General features: G+C 35.4%; 1 protein-coding gene across 1 annotated transcript in view; it reads left to right on the forward strand.

Moving 5' to 3' along the window:
• Window positions 1–11,570: 11,570 nt before the first annotated feature.
• The window catches only part of LOC110465282 (von Willebrand factor A domain-containing protein 8-like), a 35,103-nt gene continuing 29,710 nt past the window's right edge, over window positions 11,571–16,963 (forward strand). Inside the window, exons 1-2 of the mRNA XM_021520991.1 lie at window positions 11,571–11,735; window positions 14,114–14,366. Coding sequence (XP_021376666.1) covers window positions 11,685–11,735; window positions 14,114–14,366 — 304 coding nt within the window. The 5' untranslated portion in view covers window positions 11,571–11,684. The remainder of the gene's footprint in view (window positions 11,736–14,113; window positions 14,367–16,963) is intronic.

Here is a 16,963-nt window from a genome sequence, read left to right on the forward strand (position 1 = left end):
TTTTTTGTGATATTATCGTCTGAATGAAGTTGTTGTTTCAGGGTGTCATTCTCTTCCTTCAACCTTGCATTCTCTTCTGTTAGATTGGCACATTTTGTCTAGAAATAGCATACAATATTCTATATGATGGAAAGGATTTATCAAGAAATATCTAAACCTACCAAAGCTAGCTATGACCATTAATTTCTCTGGCGTTGTTATTATTACAGCATTATAATTGTAATATCAAGAATTATGTTGTCACAATCAATGGTTATGCTAATTTTGTTAGGAATAGCTGGTCAATGATGTTTGTTCATTTTATCAAGAATCAACTTAATGTTTCAAGCAAAAATATACAAAAAAATAATTAACAATTTTGTAAAAGTCAAAGAAAATACAAGTTTTGAACAGCATTCTGTTCAGCCTAATAGTTCTGAAAGGTTTGTATTACAGTGTAAAAAGTTCATGCCTAGAATGATTAACTTTAGTCTTATATGACAATAATATATCAAATTAAGAACAAGAGAATGAACATAATTTTACTATAAAGCTGCGGTTTTAGTTGTAAAGGCTACACATATGTATTTGTTTAATTTCCCTTATGTTTCTAATACCAAAACAAGGGATTGCTTCAGTTTTGAGAAACAGTTCAAGTATTACACTACAGTAACAGCTACTTAACGAGTTAACATATCATTGTCTTGCTTAGCACACAGTTCAAATAAAAAGAGGAATATATTATGTTGAATAAATATTATAGATTCTGTTATGGATAACATCATTCTGCTTACTATTTAGCTGTTTAGTGTCAGTGTCTGTATTAAATTAACATACATACTTATCATACCTGCATAGACACTATTTTGTCCTGAAGATCTGTTACCGGACAGTACTTCCTGCCTGGATCCACACATAAATAAGCATGATCCTGGGTGATGCCTGCATACCGATCAAGTCGCACATCTACAAAATTGTTCACAGATGTGTAGGATATCAAAAGTATCACCAACCCATCAAGCAGTATTGATAAAGTATCTACTTTAACCACCATCTTATATCAAATAAAGCATTTTAGGTAAGTATACCAGTAGTCACTATAATTCTAAGTTTGCTTTTTGTCAGTTTATGATATTAGATAAATTATCAGTTATTTTGGAATAATTTTTTACCTAAACCGCTGTCGGCACCTGCTGTATAAGTGCGTGTGTCACTTAATTCCACCTCCCCGGCAACATAGGAATAGCACACGTAGTATTTGTCACTGGTAAGCTTGACGAGTCTCACCCTCTTCCTTGCAACCGGAGCATGCTGGATAACATGTTCCACGGGTTCACAAAACCTACTTCTGGTATAACTTTCCTTATTCCGAGACTTCTTTTCCATGAAATCATTGCAATCGAAAATAGTAGGGAACTGGTTTTCAATACTGGGTTGCCTATCAACGAAATGCTTCGAACACACAACGTAATGTCTGATGTCTGCATAGAGACTTTTACGTAATTTATATTAATGGCGATATTTTTCTCTAAACTGTCTCTCATTACGAGTTGCAACCATTTTTTCCTGACACTGTTTACCTTTGGAAGTTGGGAAAATGTTGTGTCCGGGTCATGATTTCTGCTATCTGACGTACAGCAGGTGGGGCATATTGTTTACACATGGCAGATTGTTTTGCCCCCGTATCCTCGCATTCTCTCGCGAGACTTGTGCATTTTCAAGAACTCTTCGAAGGGGAATAACAATTGGATGGTCGCGATAACACGTATTGCCATATAGGTCTGTTCCGTTCATATGTTATGTTCTAGTCCGTACACTAATTGTATACCTGCATTACAGTAAGTTTTAAAATCACATCCGAATGGCATTTCTTAGCTTTTTATCTTACATTTTTATTTTCTCATTTTTATTGATTAAGGTCCTCCCGCGATGTATGTGTAAACCATCCATGTTTATTCGGATACGTCCTAGAAGGACGAAACAGCTACATAGTGCAGTGGAACTCATTGTTGACATGCTGGAACTCATTGTTGACATGCTGGAACTCATTGTTGACATGCTGTATCTATTACCAAATGTTATAGAAGTATCACCTCTGTGTGTCTTAAGTTTACCTTTTATGCAATAAAACAATGTACCAGCAGCAAAAACAGGCTATAACAATACGTTGTTATTAGTATAACATTTTAAATAAGGTATGTGGAAAATATTGACCATCAGTCTTAAAGACTTTAGAAGAAATTACTTTGGGCCGAGACGGATGTACTTTTATATTTCTGGGAATGAGATAGATTCCTTAAAAAAAATAGACAACATAATATTTTGCTATAATATATGCATTCAGACCTCTGGAGAAAAAAATCATGTAATTTATTTCTGTTAATGCTTTACAGTAAAATAAAAACTAATGCAATTAATTATGTATTATAAGTGTTCCCTCACAAGTTTGCTGAGAAACATCCATTTATATCCTTCAATATTTGCACTATTTATGATAAAGACCATGAAATGTGCATATCAGACAAACAAACATATGACCATTTGCTTAATGAACTTGTACTGAGATAAATTGCATAATGAATCATTTATCAGAAATTCATCCAAAAATATTGTGGAGACTAAGGTCATACACCATATACACTTTAGTAATGTTTATTCGATCCAACCCTATCATAAGAGTTGTACAAATTGGTTTAAAATCGTTTTGCATTTTGCCAATTATAATTATGAGCATCGATATATAATGATTCCAAAAACTATACGCGCTTACATCAACGAAAATATTGTAAACCTATTATTTCAATGTCTTCGCATCGCATCTCCTTAGAATAAAATACAGCAAAGGTAGAATGCCTTTATTGTGTTACACATATCTGCTACAATGTTTCTGTAAAGTTAGAACGCCTTTATTTGTTACACATATCTGCTACAATGTTTCTGTAAAGGTAGGACGCCTTTATCTGCTAAACATATCTGCTACAATGTTTCTGTAAAGGGAGGACGCCTTTATTTGTTACACATATCTGCTACAAAGTTTCTGTAAAGTTAGAACGCCTTTATTTGTTACACATATCTGCTACAAAGTTTCTGTAAAAGGGAGGACGCCTTTATTTGTTACACATATCGGACGCCTTTATTTGTTACACATATCTGCTACAATGTTTCTGTAAATGTAGGACGCTTTTATTTGTTACACATATCTGCTACAAGGTTTCTGTAAAGATACGACGCCTCTATTTGTTACAAATGTCTGCTACAATCTTTCTGTAAAGGTAGAACGCCTTTATTTGTTACACATATCTGCTACAATGTTTCTGTAAATCCATTCTACAACATTTAAAAGGAAATTAAACATAATTGGAAAACTGATGCAGAATCACACCGTTTTCAAAATCCGTACCTGACAAAAATATCATTGATATAGACGGAACAAAGGAAGAAAACAGTCTAGAACATTTGATATGCTGATTCAAAAAGAGAAATTAATAGCATCCATTGACGTTCAATTGGCCAAACACTCCGAGCCCACCGCCTGGGGTGAAAATGACCCGGCTCGACTTGGGTCTCACCGAGGCTACTTTAAATCATTTAACAATTGTACAGCCAGATCACATAATTGTCTCCCTAACCGATTTGGAATTGATACGGCAGCCTCCGTAGCGGGGATCGTGTGTGATTTAATTTACCGTTCACAGGAATGGTGGTGATGGCCATAGATGGCAATTCACAAATCCACGCTACAATACACGTGCTAATTATTGGATTATACAGCAAGCGCGTGTATGCACGTGTTGCGTCTAGAGATAATGTGTGTTTGGGGACTGTCGACAATTTGTGTCATTTTATTGAAAAACAGATATTATGTGCATATAAATACTGGAGAGGCTGGTGACACACATGCACCTTCACTCTCAAAACAATCTGGACTATATCATCACACCCGCTCGCTACAGGGGGTGAGAGGAGAGGAGTTAGGGAGGACAATGTCTGGACAGTGCCTACTTACAACGGTTACCAAACAATCCACAAGGGCCAAGAGGTCAAATATGTTATTGACGTAAACGAGTTGGTATTATTACAGATTGTACTGATATTTACATAATATCTTAACTTCATTTGCCAATAAATAATTCAATTCGGACCTGTAGACAAGTAGCGAGAAGTTTAAAATCATAAAACTAACATGCAATAACATAATGTATAATGTAGTGTAATACTTGACTGGTTATATACATTAGCTAACATAAAAGTGTTACAAATTTCATAATTAAATTAACAAACATTAGAAACAAATCAACAAAAAGTTTATATACAAATAGACAATTGCATGGCGTTATTCCATAAATATCAACGAAAGCGTTGAGTGACCACCTCACCTGCTCTGTTCCATCGATAATTTGTTACCAATCAGAATAAAAGACGTTCAACCACACAGGGCGCGTAAATCTATTTGGTTAACAAACTCGAAAAGAAAAGTTTTTATGGAAAGACAACCATAGTTAACGCCTATGACTGAAAAAAAGCAGAAAGACATTAACAAAATAAGCGAATCACATCCCAGAATAACAAAAATAATCCTGCATGACATGCATCAGTCATCGTTATCTACTCCTGCTATAACAATGACAGTGGACCAGTCATCTAGGACACAGGGTGGGACCAGCCATCTAGATCACAGGGTGGGACCAGCCATCTAGGACACATGATGGGACCAGTCATCTAGGACACAGGGTGGGACCAGTCATCTAGGACACAGGATGGGACCAGTCATCTAGGACACAGGGTGAACAACCATTTCTAAGATAGACATCGTCATACCCAAATAAGATATCACGTATACAACTGGACAATGAATTGTTTATCGGGCAGGTGACCCAATGTTTTGTTCCATATTCGATCGGGGAATCAAAGTCCGGCCATCTAGATGATAAGCGATCGAGTAAACTATTCATTACACCAGCCAACCACCCAAGGTTTTATATTCAAAAACAAAACTACCAAGAAAAATAAAAAAAATATCGTTGAAATCTTGATTATTATCATATTTTCAAATAAAATATTAATCCTGCTTCGATTACAATGAACTACACCAGACAGGAATTATGATACAATTCATTTTGATAAAATTAGGTCCAAGACAACTTATTCGAAAGAGTATTTTTAATGTATTAAAATTGTCAACTTTTAAAGCAATTCGAACTTTTTAAATATTAAAGGATTTCGGAAATATTTTTATATCGAAAAAAAACCCCATAAATATAAATGGGATCGCGACTCTTTTCATAATCATTTGAAATAAAGTAAAACTTTAAAGGTGATCGTAACACCCACATTTGATTACACCTATACCGTGTGGTAATAGATACAGTGTAACAAACATGAATTATACTGCACCATATACTTGTTTCTTAAGCGTAAAACCCCTAAATTATTCTAATCAAAAAGTAAAGAAATATTGTTTCATTTGATATTGATAATAATTATGAACCATGCCACTACTCAAAAAAAATAAAATTGTGGCTAACAAAAATCGAAAAAAAATATGTGCATTATTTGTTGTGTTGTATAAGTCTACACTGTACATGTGTGATAGCATTTTGCTTGTGCTTTTACAGTGTGCTAGGCATTAACGTTTAAAAAATATTTTTATTCATCCATAAGTTGCTTGGTCCACGTTTATTTATATATTAAGTGTTCTATACAAATGCCAACTGATTATCTAATCTAATATACACATGTACGTAAAGTATAGTTATGATTATATTAGTTACGTACAGTCAACTCTTATAGAACGACAGACACTCTGTCTAACGGTGAGAGCAGATCAAACGCCTGGACTCATGGCAGGCTAATACAGGGGGCGGAAGGTTGTATGGTAAACATATTCACGCCAATAAGACTTTACGACTCCTCCATAGACTCCTTGTCGGCGCAACCATAGACTACAAAATGCTATAAATCTACATGACATTCAAACGCTCGTCCGAATCATCCTCCGAGTTCTCGGTAGCCTCGTTATGAGGTTCTTTGACGACATTTCAACAGACTGATTTACGGCAGAGTCTAGCTCTTGCTCTGTCCTACACTCCTGGTGGTAGATTTTATAACCCATTGAGGAACACGACCGTCGACATACTCGGAGCCATTAAAAAGGTCTCTTTTTGATAAAAAATATAATGAAATCTCTGAAGTCTCGCGAACACCTCGTCTCGGGTGGTGCATATAGAGGAGGCGCATTTTACGGTGAAGTATCAAGTGGACTATGTGGGTAGCGGCGCCTAGTGCGGTAGGTCCTCAGTGGGGTAAGTATAGGAACAGGCTGTACATGCCCTGTATACGACTGACCTCGGTAATAAACGCAAATTGTCAACAATTTATCAATAAAATGCCTTGTTTATTCATAGAATTTCAACGCACGAGTTACCATGTATTGATAATAAGCATGTCTGCCAAAGTGTCATTGAATTTCAAACCGATTTTATGTTTTAATCGCAAAGGTTTCATTTCCTTTGAAATATAGAGGACATATGTTTATCAAGCAACGTGTTTTATTTGTGAACCGGTCACAGCTTAGGATTTCTTTGAAATATGAATAAAGTGATCCATTAATTTGTTATGCGTTTAGCAAATATAGTATTGCTCAATGTTAATACCTTCATTTTAATCTATTATTGGAATCACCAGTAAATCGTCGTTGGGAACATGCAATTTCGTCAAAAACATTACGTTACTTCTACGTCTGATTCCTATAATAAAAGTCTGCTTTACAGAAAGGCTCTCCATTGCATAGGTATTACGGCTTTGGTATTACGCCGACACATACATTTTGATGAGTACGTTATACATGTAGGTTAACTATAAAGTTGTAATAGAATTACAAAAACAAATATTTTTGCAAGGTTGAAATGGCTAAATGTATACTACAGCATCGCGATACATTGACAATTCGAATCTTATACCGACCATCATACATATTGCGTCTCGAAAGCGATAATACTTAGCCGATAGGATACATATTTAAGGAAAAGATATTGAGACAAAACCGCGGTTCAAGATAAATCCCACAAACTACACATCACAGACGATCGTATATATCAAACTACTGATGTCTTATACTTATCCATAAAATAATTTCGTGTGATCGTAAATTGAAAAAGAAGTATTGGTGTTAAATGGACAGGTTAAAAATTTCACCTCAGGCGCAACTTAAAACTTTTACACTGTTTAACATTAGTCAGGATCAAACACGCAGACCTCCCCATCTCTATGTCTACGTTTACCCAAAAGAAAAGTGGTATGAACAGAAATGCAGCGTCAACATACAATGTCAACATATTCCACAGCTTCAACATACAATGTCAAAATATATCACAGCGTCAACATGCAATGTCAAAATATACCACAACGTCAACATACAAAAGCAAAATATACCACAGCGTCAACATACAATGTCAAAACATACCACAGCGTCAACATACAATGTCAAAAAAAACCCACCTCGATAGGTAGGGACAAAATATACCACATCATCATCATCCAGACAAAATATCGCAGTATTGTTTTTACAAAATATAATGCACGTACTCTGATACGTCATGCATAACATAGACTTAAAGATGATCCAAGGCATGAACATCTAACAGGTTATGTCTAATAAATTTTAACAGCCTTGTGATTCCGTCTTTGCGTATTGCAGAGTTATCTTCTCTTGGGAGCAGGTATTGATTGTTACGTTATTGGTTTGTGTGAGAAAATTACGTCGTTTTCTCAAAAATTGATGACGTTACTCTCACAAACAAGTGACGTAACAATCAATACCTGCTCCCAAGAGAAGATAACTCTGCAATATGCAAGACGGAATATGTTAGCTTCGATAACGTAGCCTTCTAACGACGAGAGATTTTTTTTTTATATATATATATTGCGTCCGGCCGGGACAGAGGAGGCTGGGTATTTCTATTAATACTAAAGGTAAGGTAACCTTACACAGACCTGGGCTCATATTCATAAAAGCGATATGATGCTCAAGCCTGAATTATGTGCTCAAACCAGCTTTCTGTTGACTTTCAGTTACATGCTTAAATCTTGTCACACAGTCAAATGTGAACATTGAAAACGGCACTTGGCTTTACTCCCTCCAAAACGCTCCCAAATCATTGACGAAGTGTGTTTTATTAATTGATCTCCATAACAAAAACAGAGTTAGAGCGTAGAACTTGGACTGGAGATTGAGAACTCTTCCATGAACACGGACCCTGGTTCAAGAAAGCCTACATGGGGAATATCTGGACAACTATAAGGTGGTGGATTTGGACGGTAACCTCGAAAGTCATTTACCACGAAATATACTGTATCTAAAAAAGTCATTTCGATAATCATATCCAGTAATTTCTTTCCTCAACATCATTTAGGAGGGATGCCAGGGTTGGGGTACCCCGGGTTCATCCCTCTCACATAATGTAACCTCACTCTGTCAATCCCATTAATTCCAATAATAATAATAATAATAATATCTAATTTAATCGAAATCGACATCCAGTAACTAGTAACGATCATCTTCTGTTTAGTCTGGCCATCAAGTCCAAATTATTACGGTCATGAACGGTTCTAACTAAAGTAGAAAACAGACAGACCACAACATCGATACAAAAGGCCGAACTCAAAATACCCAAATACCCGTGTCATAATATAATCCAATAATACAATTGAAGATTAGCACTCACCATACATCACTAAGCAGGTACCCATGGTTTGTCGATCAAGTTGCATTCACAGATGTCCTATACCTCAACGCGAGACATCCAGTCCCACAACAACACTCACACATTAAGGCACCATTTGTCTATTTCGTCTATTAATTAAGGACCTATCCCGGTACCAAATAGGAATACAATGAAAACTATAAAAATTTAATCTTTGGGTACAACATATTTTTTAAAGTATTTTCTATTCTAATCATAAACAGCACTTGAAAACAAATTTTACAAGCTTTCGAAGACAACTGTTTTCTTAAGGATGTACTCTTCTGAGGTTACAATTACGTTCATGTCTCGTTTTGATCTGGTGTAATGGGTCTTGTAATATTTAACAAATTATGATCAAGTTTAATAGCAATCACACATCTGAAAAATATGTCAAAAACTAGATGCCTGTTGTTTGTACAATTTTTTACAAGAATTTAAAACAATTACCAATTCGGTGGCCATTTTGAAAATGTGTATTTATGTGTATTTCTTGCGCTTCAAAAAAGGCCAAAATTTCACCCGTTTTTGACACTGGATTGATCATTTAAATTGTCATTAAGTCGCCATTTTTAATTGTAGCAAGTTCAATTTTGCTGTACAATCATTAAAAATTAGGGGGTAGGGTAACTAAAATCGGCTTTCTGAGTTAAAAGAATAAGATTAAGAAATGTTACTTCTATAATTTAAAAGAAAATAATATTTTCATCAATTCTACAAACATTCATACATATCTGATATAAATTGTATGAATTAGTTCTGCAAATGGTCCAAACCCAAAAAATCACCTAAAATCACATGTTGTTTTAAATTGGTATCTTTGACCGATCATAGCACAAAAACGAACTCACGGACATATTTTATTTTTGCATTTTCTACTATGCCATTAACTCCGTTTTCCAAAAATCCATATAAGAAAAAAAGTTTAATACAGGATTTTTTTTGACTTGAGGTGTACATCCTTAACAGGTGCTTGCAAAATTAGTTTTCAGATATGTCATGTATCAAACGTAACGCATTAATACTTATACTGGCAAACTGATGATCCCATCTCATGTCAAAGGAAATTCGAATACAATGTTACAATCAACCTGGGGGACAGGTAGTTAACAGCTGAGTTAACCATCGTGTCACGTGAAGTAATAACTAGAAATACAAAGTGAGAAGCACCAATATAAAGATTATTTTAAATCAATGCAGGAAGCCAACGTAAAAAAGTGAACACTTACTAAATGAAATGGCTATTTCGATCTTTTTCGGTCTCATGGATGGAATAAAATTTTACAGACACAAGAAAAGATTCTCGCACACAGGACAGGGTTGTTGAGGACGGATGTTTGTAAGCGTGGACTCGACAGGGTTCCGCTGAGCTGTGAAGCTGAGCAGTGCATTTACATTAAGATAACGCAAAAAAGGTAAAACAAAATCAAGTTGGAAAGTCGTAGCTTTTGACAAATCCTTATGTGCGGATCGGGTGACATAAATAAATGACGGAAACTCCAAATATGGACTGATCATAATGCAAAGTGCAGGGGAAGCAACTCTCACAATGATAACCAAGCGTAGTTGAGTGTAATTTGAAGAAAAAAATATATATAGATACGCACACAAATTGCGGAGGACAAAACAAAAATACAGAAAAATAAGTTAACACCACTAGCTTGGTAAATAGTGTTGTACTGTTTAACTTGGTTTATAACTTAAGAATTTCATTAGAAAATCGATTTACAAGACACATAAAATACTACCACAACGGAAAACTCGAATTTATTTATAAAAAATATCATACAGGTACCATGTATATAAAGGTTGTGACAAATGGCGGAAAGAACTTCAAAATAATAAAAACTGAATTTCAAAATCCTAATATAAATGTTTTGATTATACGATTGATGCACAATGACAAAACCAGTCAAAGATTAAGTCAATATAAAAAGAAAACAACAGATGAAATTCAGGAAAAATCAGAACCTTGACTTGTTTGAAGAAGATGCAGGAGATGACATTGCCAACACGATCACTTTTTCGACGCCAATTTCAGCAGACAATACATCGGTAACCTCAATGTAAGTAAGTGTGTTTACTCCAGTCTTTATACATCAGTGTTTTTTTCGGAAAGCAGAACTTACATCTTGAAAACAACTCGATCGCAACACAATTTCACGTTAACACTATAGTTGATGTCTTTGAGGACGTGTACACTGGGCACACACGCAAATTTACAAATAGGTGGTCGATAAACGTATTCCTACAACAAAAATAAATATATTTACAGACACGTAAATGGAATTCTCCGGTAAAAATGAATATTCAAAATGATTCTGTCCGGTTAATGTTTCTCATCCTGTAGTGTTCAGTGTTTTAGCCTTTCAGGACATTGTCAGTGTACTTTTTTTTTCAATTCAAAGTTTTTTTTCTCTATTTTCCACTTGAAAGAGTACAACTATCTTATAATTAAAAGTAACACGGTTCAGTGACCAAATTCCCAAACAGACAGAAAGGAGCCACTGGTTCTAGAGGTTGTCAAATTACAGGCCACACCAATTCAAGTAGGTGTCGATTTCACAAACTTGTAACACGACAAATCTTTACTGAGTTAGATGCCATTTAGCTTGTTGATTTATTAGCAATTAATCGTGTATCTCGTGTATAAGGCCACTCGAATTTTCTTACAAATAATATTTAGTCATATTTTGTTTGCATTAACCGTCAGCTGTATTATCCCCCATTATACTTGACAAAAATGTATGTTTTTTTCTGCCTGAAAAATTACCTTTGTATCTCGCGTCCTATACTACCATTGTGACATCAATGATAACTTCAGAGTTGTTCCAAGCGGTCCAAACTGTGTTCCGAAATACAAAATGTCTGCGCCCTTGGCACGTTGGACTTTGGTCACAGATATGAAGTTTACCTGTATGCGTACTATATAACGACTCTACTGTCGTCGATCAGTGACAACAGATGTTCCGTTTAGCCAAGATGAGCGTTGATCGCTCAGTTCGCCGGTTAAAGGTGAGTGATCGACAATTTTTTATGCAGAGGACGTTTGTTTACGTAACCGCTCACTGTCACTACCAAGTTTTATCATGTTCTGTCACAGATCTCGGGATGTTATTGAACTGTTATTCTACATTTTGCTATGTTGTTTTTTCTTTATAAACTTACTTAACGTTCTTAGATTATTTGGGATGACTTATAGAAAAGGTGTCTAAAAACACGAAACTGAAAGAATGACGAAACACACGGAATGGTATTTCGTGTGGTTCACTGGTTGGTTGGTTGGGAGGGGTTGAGTGCGTTAAATATATCTCCAGTTGATATTCATGAAAGTCCTGTATAACGGAAGAAAGTGATATAGGACTTACTCTTCCGTACAGTGTTAAATAACGCCCCACTGACACTTCTATCCATATTTAAAATAAATGTTAAATAAAGTGAAATGAAAACATATTAAAGTTATTTTTAACATTATGGTTTAAAAAAAAGATCATAGGGGTTCAATTAAGGATGCTTTTAGAATGTCCATGTCCTGTACCCTAGACCTAGACATAAGGAAGACTTATATAATCATTTTTAGACCCTGTGTATGGTTCTGACAAATATTGCTCCTAGTGTTTAGGGGTTTAATCCTAATTCTACCAGGCTTGAAACAGTTTATCAACTGATCTACACATCACATCAAGCTGTTGTTGGCCAAAATCTCTTTTGTTTCTAGCTGGTGTTTGAGTGCATTACATTGTTGTCAATTTGCTGTTTAGCCCGAGTTTCCTGGGGCATATAGATGTCAAAATGTCTAAGTCTGGTGATACAGGTAGGGCAAGAGAAAACTCTGGCTATTTGCTGTTATTCTTTAAAACAGGAGCAGGTTCCTGTGAAAATTTTACAATACATTTGTTTGCATTGCAATTGTCACTATAAGTACAGACTTAGATAATTCCGTGCTATAAGTAAAAATACACGTATAGATAGTGCTCTATAAAATACTTGATCAAAGTCTAAATTTCATCATCTCAGCCATGTATTATATTTGTTACACTGTTTGAAGAATTAAATGTGGACGTTTTGAGATGAAAACTCATACAAATAACTTTAGTCATAGTATATATATATATACATGTAGATAAAACTATATGTATTGTAATAATATGGGAATTATGGACAGCTTCCATTAATTTTTATAGAAACATATAGTACTGCAGATTTGTTTTATCATTGTCAGAGACACTCTATGTATGACTCCCTTAACAAGCTTACTGGGTATAAATATATACTGTACAGGTTTATACCTACACATCTAGATTGTGTATTGGTGTACATGAGGTTACAACGTGTTCTATATATTGACCCCAATGTAATAGTTATTCACCTACATTGTACATATATGTGTGTCACTAAGCTTGGTACAGTGGAGATAACAAATGGAAATATATCACTGGCTTTTCTCTTTTATTTGTACAAAGATAACAATGAGTAAAATATAGGATGGCCCGATGCAGAGAAAAGATATAAATGTGCAATTACTGGGGTTATATTATCATATACAATTATGGACTTTTGTGCTGGTGAATATGATGTGATATGAACCTGAAAGAGTGATATTGACTGAGGCGAAGCCGAGGTCAATATCACTCTTTCAGGTTCATATCACATCATATTTACCAGCACAAAAGCCCATAACTGTTTTATTACATGCTTCAACAATAAAATAAAACGAAACAAAACTAAAGGTTCTGATATTTGTACGCGAGCCTCCGTATAAAATTTAGCCAGGTTTGAATACAACAGTTCATCATTGTAGCTTTCGAAGGCATCGTCTATGTTCTTTTTCTTAAGATAAGCATGGAGGACATGCACTGCGTGTTCAATGGCCTTTTTTTTTACGTTAACAGCATCTTTATCCTCGAATAGTTTTGGTAATTTTCCTAATGGAGAAAAGACGTTCGCCAGCAGCCATCTTCTAATGTCGTCTGACAGATCGCGTTCCAGTCTAACTGCGCATGCGCTACAACAGGTTCCGGGGAATTTCCATACAAGCTATATTTAGAAATCGATATTCACCGGATAACCAGTCTACATGAGTTTTTGAGGACTGGTCACGTGTATAGGATCCGACCAATGTGATTGCGAGAAATGTTCATGCATATAATAATGGCTGTTAATTACTGTTCCACTAGCCCAATGTCCAGGGCTACCGTGCTAGTAGATTTTATGTCTGGGCCAGAGCCTGGCTTGTAGATGTTGCAAAATGTGTATGCAGGCCTATTGTACACCCCTGATCACATACAATTATATATACTTACAGAAATTGTTGATTTGTTAATTAATGGTGTTTATAGAGGAGATTTGACTGTTGACTAAAACAGTACCTGTTGTTTTGTTTTTTAATGTAGGTGCTCCAGGCGATTCTTCAGGATGGCTATCTACACAGCAAAGACAGCATACTTGCCATTCGCTGGTGTTCAGGGAGTGGCACTAAGGAGGGTGTGGTCAGTATTGGGGACATCAGCCTACCGCTGAGGAATGGGCGCGCTCCTGAACTGATCCCTGTCAAATATTTATCAGAGAACACACCTCAGTCCGTTCTTAGACACCTTCGATGGATCATGCAGAAAGATGCCATTGGTCAGGATGTCTTCCTTATTGGTAGGTATAGGTCAAGACAATATGTTCCTCTAGTGATAGGTGAGCCAATCTATATCCCTTACATGTAGACATGTACACATACTAAGCAGGAGGACTTACATTGTAGCTGTTCCACTTAAAGTTAGTAAAGGGATGAAAATTGAAATGATGAGCAACAACACCACTGATCTGGTACAAAATGTAATGTTTGATTTACATCCAGATTCAGTGGTGTTGTTGCTCATCATTTCTATTTTCATTTGCTCTACTTTCCCTTATGAGCACTGCTGATTACCATTAATGTATCCAACCCAGGATCCCTAGTGCCACTATGGAACTGACTTCCTTGCAGGGGTGTTGGGTCTCCACCCTACTGTTGTTAGTACAATGTATAGGGATGTTTGATTGAATTTTAGTTGTTCTTATAACTGATAAGTATTAGTATGATAGCAATGAGCTGCATACATATATATGCTTTGTCAGTACAGGTGTGTGTAAAGGGGAAGACTGTTTTTTTTTTTTTTCAATTTATTTTCAAAGTATTTTTCACATTACAATAACATATACATTTCATTATACATAATGAATTCCACTTTCACACATACTTTCATACTAATTAATATTGCTCTTTTTGTAAGTGGTATTTTATTTTTTTGTAATGTTATATTAGAAAGGAAGGAAAATCAGATAAGAGAAACAAGAAAACAAAGAAATAAAGTAAATAAAGATAGGTAAATGGACAGAAAGAAAGACAGACAGACAGACGGAAAGATAGACAGACAAGAGGAGAAGTACCAGTATTAAACAAACCAATTTAAAGGATAGAAGTCTGGTAAGACTATTTCTGTACATTGACACCTTGTTTATATTATTTCTTACTGGATAATCTGGAAAAAAAAGTTTTCAAAGTAGTTCAAACACATACATATTTTGGTTATTGATTTCTTTGTAATCTTAATTCATTTTTGGAATTATTCCACAAAAGATAGGGATTACTCCCCTTTAGCTGTCCTAGAAGTGTTGTCATATGTTGCTGTACTCACGGAATCTTCACAACATATATACAGTCTCTTCATGAGTTGAGCATCTGTGATTTAAACTTTTAGAATAAATAAATATGTTCTGCTTTCCCAACCTACTCTAGATTTTGGTGTCTCATCTTTATTTTTTCGTTATTTATATAAACAAATATTGTGTTTGACACTATTTATAACATTTGAAAAATATTTTTTGTAAATTAGAAAGCTTTGTCTGCCTACTAACCCTAATTTCGAGAGCTGAGCACAGCAATCATTTTGTGTCGCCTAAATCAACCTGTTCCTCATAGATTTGTATAAAGACAGCCTACATGATGGATGGTTTAGCCGTATTATGCTATAGTCTTTTAGTCTTAACATCATCATTGATTGTCCTGAAGTATCTTGAAGCTCTACACTATGTCTTCTACTTATTTATGTGTATAATTGTAAAGTTCTGAAACAGTTTACCTATACAAAAAATTCACACATAACTATCAACTGACCAGGGTTGAACTCCTGTGGTTAAAACAATGTATTTGCGTGAAACATGAACAGGTGCTTGCATGTGTAACTTCAGTTTTGTGAGACGTCTTCAAATGCTACTTGTTGAAAGTAGAGTTGCTGATTGTAAATCAAATAAAGCTATCTTGGCATCATATTGACCAAGATATTTTTGATTTGACAATTTCCATAGATTGGCCAAACTTTATACAATATTAACATTGCTCTGTTGGCCAACACCAAATGCTCTTATTGGTTTCTTTGGACGATCATGATCAATGCACAGTTAAAGGTTGACTGAGGCATTTTCAACTTCCTTTCAACCTCTGTCATGGGAGCTTTTTCAAAAACAGCTTTAGCAGATTTTCGTGAAGTGTAAAGGGCAGTTCTTGGGTATATCATAATGAGAATCTTGATGATTTCTTAAATACACAATGTGGTACCATTACAAAGAAAAATTGAGATGACAGACATTTCAGATATGACAACTGTAATGTTAGGTAAATATAGAATTTAAAATCCATATTTACAATATCACATTACATGTGTAAGACAGACGTGAGACGTGTGAAATGAGGAGGCAGGCAGAGAGCTGTTTACATCATAATCTTCTATTTATACTTATATGGGGTTCAAACGCATATAGATATAATGGAAGGATGAATACTTGATATAAGTATATCTATGTTGACAAAGCTCGTACATTCTATATGTAGGTCTAGAGGATGTATCACACCGAGGGCATCTAAGTATCCCTAGGTGGTCGGGATTTAAAATGTACAGATGGTGGTGTTGACCCCTCAGGGGGCTGAAGGGCGGGGCCAACAAGTGTAATTTGGCTATATTGATTTAAGCGACTTCTTTAACTTAGTGATGAATATCAACTATATTTTTGTTGGAAGCATCCCCTGGTGGTAGAGATTAATAATGGTACAATGGACAGGCTGACCCCTGGGATAAGGGGTAGGGTCAAAAATAGTGTATAACTTGGAAATAGTTAAGATCCCCACCCTATAACAATATATACAATTGTTGATCATGAGTATAAAGAGATGAATGCACATGTATATGATTCCAGGTTTGCTCTGGGGTCCGACC

This window comes from Mizuhopecten yessoensis, unplaced genomic scaffold (genome assembly GCF_002113885.1).
Source record: "Mizuhopecten yessoensis strain PY_sf001 unplaced genomic scaffold, ASM211388v2 scaffold11069, whole genome shotgun sequence".
NCBI classification, from domain to species: Eukaryota; Metazoa; Mollusca; class Bivalvia; order Pectinida; family Pectinidae; genus Mizuhopecten; species Mizuhopecten yessoensis.